Source organism: Notothenia coriiceps, unplaced genomic scaffold (genome assembly GCF_000735185.1).
Source record: "Notothenia coriiceps isolate Sejong01 unplaced genomic scaffold, NC01 NC01_scaffold00001983, whole genome shotgun sequence".
Classification (NCBI taxonomy): domain Eukaryota; kingdom Metazoa; phylum Chordata; class Actinopteri; order Perciformes; family Nototheniidae; genus Notothenia; species Notothenia coriiceps.
Window position 1 is genome coordinate 29,779 of NW_011334684.1, and position 4,711 is coordinate 34,489.

Consider the following 4,711-nt stretch of genomic DNA (forward strand, 5'->3'; position numbering starts at 1 on the left):
GTGTGTCCTTGGCAGTCTCAGATTTTATATTTTAATGGAGCCTCGTCGGCAGATCAGGATCCCGACGCGTAGTAATTAATGGGGGGGACACACATCTAGAGTATGTGGGTGTTTGTGTGTGTGTTTTATCTGATCCAGATGGTTACTAATTCCTTTTCTTTATGTCGGTCATTTTTGACCGCCATTTTGTTACAAAGTTGACTAAATCATCCGAAATTCAATGAAAGTGGTGGTCAGCAATTTGATATGTTCAAATGTACTGTGAAGGAGATCATAAACCTTAATGCAATCGAATCTAAAACAAAAAAGTTATGATTGATGAAAGTAGTAAATCTGTCAGATTTGACCCGAAGACAACAGGATGGAACAAATGCCACGTACCAAATTTAAAGTGGACCTATCATGCTATATTTGAATAATATAGTGTAGGACCATACCTATATATGGAATATTTATACTTTTTATTTTTCAAAATACCAAACAGATCATGCATTTTAGCCATTCCTCGTTTCGCTCAATTTAACACTGTCTTTCCATGGGCTGATTCTGTGAGAACAGCACCATCTACAGGCCTGGCATATGTACTACGGCGTCTCCAGCGCTTTCGAAGGGCAATATCCGTAGCTGTCTCCTCCTGATTGGTGGAGTGGGCCCAATAGCCGTAGAGCCACTTTTGTCACGTCATAGAAGTGTTCAAATCTGGATCAGTCTGTATCAGATCCGTTGCTGCCCCTTTTTTAGATATTTGGGTATGGAGGAAAATAGAGAGGGTTGTGTTTTCTGACACTTAGTGAGTTCCCTGGAACACCGGGGAACACATATTCATGAATAAAAGACGTACGAAAGTGCATTTTGCATGATAGGTCACCTTTAAATAAACTGTTTCTAATTCTTCTCCTGAAAAATCATAGAAACCGGTTAGAAATCTGTCTCAAATGTGAAATGCAGAAGATTAACGCAGCTTAATTTCAGAATAATAATAATGAAATGTTATGTATATACATTATTAAAATGATTATTTGATGTTTATCCGCACCTGGCAGAGTTCAACGAAGCATTCAACCTTGCTGATGGCTTCTTTAATCAATCCCCCCGCTGAGCTGTTGATACTAATTAATTTCTTGTAAAACCCATTGATCTGCATCGTGGGTCGGTTGTCATGTGATGCAATAACACTGTTGGGTAAACATTTCTCTGGCATCCTCTCTTCTCTGTAGCTGTTGGATCAGCTCCAAAACATCACTACTCTACATCATCCATGGCCCCATCTGTGCAGCTCTCTTGGTAAGACTTCACTCTTTTCCCTCAAACCAATCAATTACAGTAGAGTCAAACACAATAGCAACATTGTGTTCCATACTTCTCTTTGTTTAATAGCGCAACGAAAAAAATAAGTCTGTTTTGCCTCTTTCTAAGTGAACTCTGTGGGTGGCCTGAGACCAGAACACGGTTTCATATCATGCGTAAATACACTTATCTTGCAAAATCAATGCATCTGCCCCATGTGAGGATCCACCCAATGGTCTTCTGGCCGATGTTGCATTCTAGGAATTCAACTAAACAGAAGAGCCGAGCACGCTTCAGAGAAAAGTGCTCCCTGAAGACTCTCGTAGGACTAAATGTCCAGTTCTGAAACCTTTTACAGAAACTTGGCCGACAAATGTCTTGGTGTTGTTTTGTTCATGATGGAACATTCTGTATTTGCTTAAACCTTACACGTACTGGCCAGTTGAGACATGAACCACATGGGCAGTTGTCCATGGGAAAGATAACATGTAATGTAATGTCTTGAGACACAAGCTGATTGGTTTTGAGATTGCAATGTGTTCCGCTTTTTTGCTTTCTACATGGACTCTTTACTTGCATACAACCAAAGCCCAATGAAATGTGACCAGATACGTACGACATTTGGTCAAGACTTCTTGACTACAAATGGAAACCAAAATGCTTCCAATACCAAAATGTTGTCGCATTGCCAAATGCAGATTCCGCAGATTAGTCTTTAACAGCAGCTATTAGCCAGAATATTCTGCTGATGTATTGATGCCCTCTCTGCTGCTTTCCACCTCTAGGTCAATTTGTTCTTTCTGCTCAACATTGTGCGAGTCCTCATCACCAAACTGAAGGTGACCCATCAAGCGGAGTCTAGTCTCTACATGAAAGCCGTGAGAGCCACCCTCATCCTGGTGCCTCTGCTGGGGATTCAGTACGTCCTGTTCCCCTACAAGCCCGAGGGACGGGTCTCCTCCGAAATATACGACTACATCATGCACATACTAATGCATTACCAGGTGAGACGATGGTCAAATGGTCAAAGGCTTGAGGTCCAAGGAATTTTTCCATGTAAAAGAATACATAAATAACTGTATGTCCAGAGTATATTTTTTGAATCAGAATCAGAAACGGGTTTATTGCCAGGTAGGTTCACACATACCAGGAATTTGACTTGATGTCATGGTGCATACATAAAATATAAAACAAAGAATCTCCATATAAAACAAGAAATCGTTAAGGACACTGTATATAAAATATAGTTAACACTAGAACCGCCAACGGGTACATTTTGCCCGCAGCTGTTTTTTTATTGTATGTAACTTTTTTTCCATAACATATTAAAGTCTCCCAGTCCGTGACTTTTCCTGAAAATGTGTTAATGTATATAGCACCCTCTGTTGTTAAAAATTGTCAATAGGAAGTCAGATTGAAAAAATCGCCAAATAAATTGCCATTTATACCCATATCCGCCAGCGGGTAATATTTACCTCATAGAAAATGCAGCGTAAACATGACGTGTTGCTATAGCAATGCCTTTTGTCTACTGCGGTTCCTTATAGATAGAGAGATAGATAGATAGAGAGAGATAGATAGATATATTGATAGATAGATAGAGAAAGAGAGAGATAGATATATAGTTATAGATAGTGTAACATCTTGGGGAATACAAGATCTTGGATGACTGAGCTCACGTTGAGGACGTAATGCATGTGTGCAGGTTACGTGCCAGTTGAATAAAGATGGACACTCGGAATGAGAGAAGTAGTCCGCGTCGTCTGTTTATGTAGACAATTATATGTCCATGGTGGAGTAGGACTTTGGGGACGTCAAGCGGTCGATGTCCGGTTGTCCAGACACCTGTTCTGCGACAGTTGTACCGGTGATACGTTGAAGGAGGGAGGTCGTGGACTGTGCGTCGCTTGGCACGCGCGGTCCTAGGCAAACACTTAGTTCGAGCGGAGTTTGGTGCTAGTTAGGGCGAGTTCCACACGTTCCTGTTTCGAGAGTGGGTCGGACGTGGACGTGTGGTGTCCGGTGGTACAGTCCACCCTAAGTTGGTGCTGCAAAGCGCATGTGACTCGTACCTCCAAGTGTCAAGTAGACACATTGCACGGACACTCTTTTGTAGAAGAAGGTCTGTGTGTCTCTCGGTAGTCGGTGACCAGGGCTGCAGTTTCCAACGTAAGAAAGGGGAGACGAGAAGAGGGACATGTGCTTTGTCGACGTGGAGGTCAGTGGTCAGACAGTTCGAGGGACTTCAAGTCTGCTGTAGGGTGGGAGTAGCCTGTAGGTAGAGACCACCCTGCTAGAGGATGTCCGACCTTCTACCTGGTAAGCCACTGGACCACCACCCCTTTGGTGGCACCCGAGTTGCGAGAGTTCTGTCCACCTCTACCTAACACCTGAAGATCCTTGCTCGTGTCGGGGTGGGTGGGGTGTAGTGGAGACACACTGAGGGGTCATTGACGACACCTCAGAAAAGGCGAGGACCGTGGTAGTTAGCGGGCCTGGAGTTCACCCTCGTCTTGTAGACGCAGGGAGTACGTAGGTTTAGGGTCGTCTCCTACAAGAGAGGGACTCCTCGACTTCTTTTAAGTTGGACGGTTTCTGCTAACTACCACTTGAAGATGTGGAGGTAGTAGTCGGTAGGAGTGGAGGAGGTGTGGTAACCATGGCGACGTCGGGTGACGATTCCTATTCCCGGCCGACGTCGGCACAGTAAGGCGAGACGTCTCTTCCACTGGGCGACATTAGAACGGTAGGGAGGTGCTGGACGTGCGGAGGTCTTTGGGATCGCCCGTCCCTTCTATCACCCGCGGGGACGGTGGGACCTGTTTTTGACAAGTGGGGGGAGGGGAGACCGTCCTTCGACGCGAGGTAGTCCTGGTTGGAGAGCGGTGGACTTTATCAAGAAGGGGAGGCGATGGACCGGAGAAATTTTTCCGGGACGGGGGGGTGGCTGTGTTTGCATCTGAGATATTCGTACTGTAATTACTGTGTTACAAGTTATATGACGAATGACGTGTAACTCAGAATAAAGTTATATAAGGTATAAGTATTGAGTAACGTAAGGGTAAGCGACATTTCAATGACAAAATAAATAACGATAACATTTGTGATTCTTGGCGGTCTCCAGGCGACATATGGATTGGCGTTTGCCATTTTTCTGGGCGATAAACTAAACGTTCCTGTTACAATGAATAAATAGTATGTCTTGTACCAAAACTTAGCGTGTCCCTACTGTAAATATGGTTACTTAGACACCTGAGGAGTCGAAAAGGTATACTGTATCAAACACGTCTATCGTCCTTCATATTTTATAGCGATGTCTACGACTAAATTTGCGACCACAATCGAACCACAAAACAAATCCATTTTTAGAGAGTTAGAGAGAGATAGATAGATTATTGATAGAATAGCTAGGTAGGACATTACA

At 43.6% G+C, this 4,711-nt stretch overlaps 1 protein-coding gene across 1 annotated transcript in view; it reads left to right on the top strand.

Moving 5' to 3' along the window:
• LOC104964991 (calcitonin gene-related peptide type 1 receptor-like) overlaps window positions 1-4,711 on the top strand; it is a 25,296-nt gene that overhangs the window by 12,273 nt on the left and 8,312 nt on the right. The window contains 2 exon segments of the mRNA XM_010793929.1: window positions 1,213-1,284; window positions 2,073-2,291. Coding sequence (XP_010792231.1) covers window positions 1,213-1,284; window positions 2,073-2,291 — 291 coding nt within the window.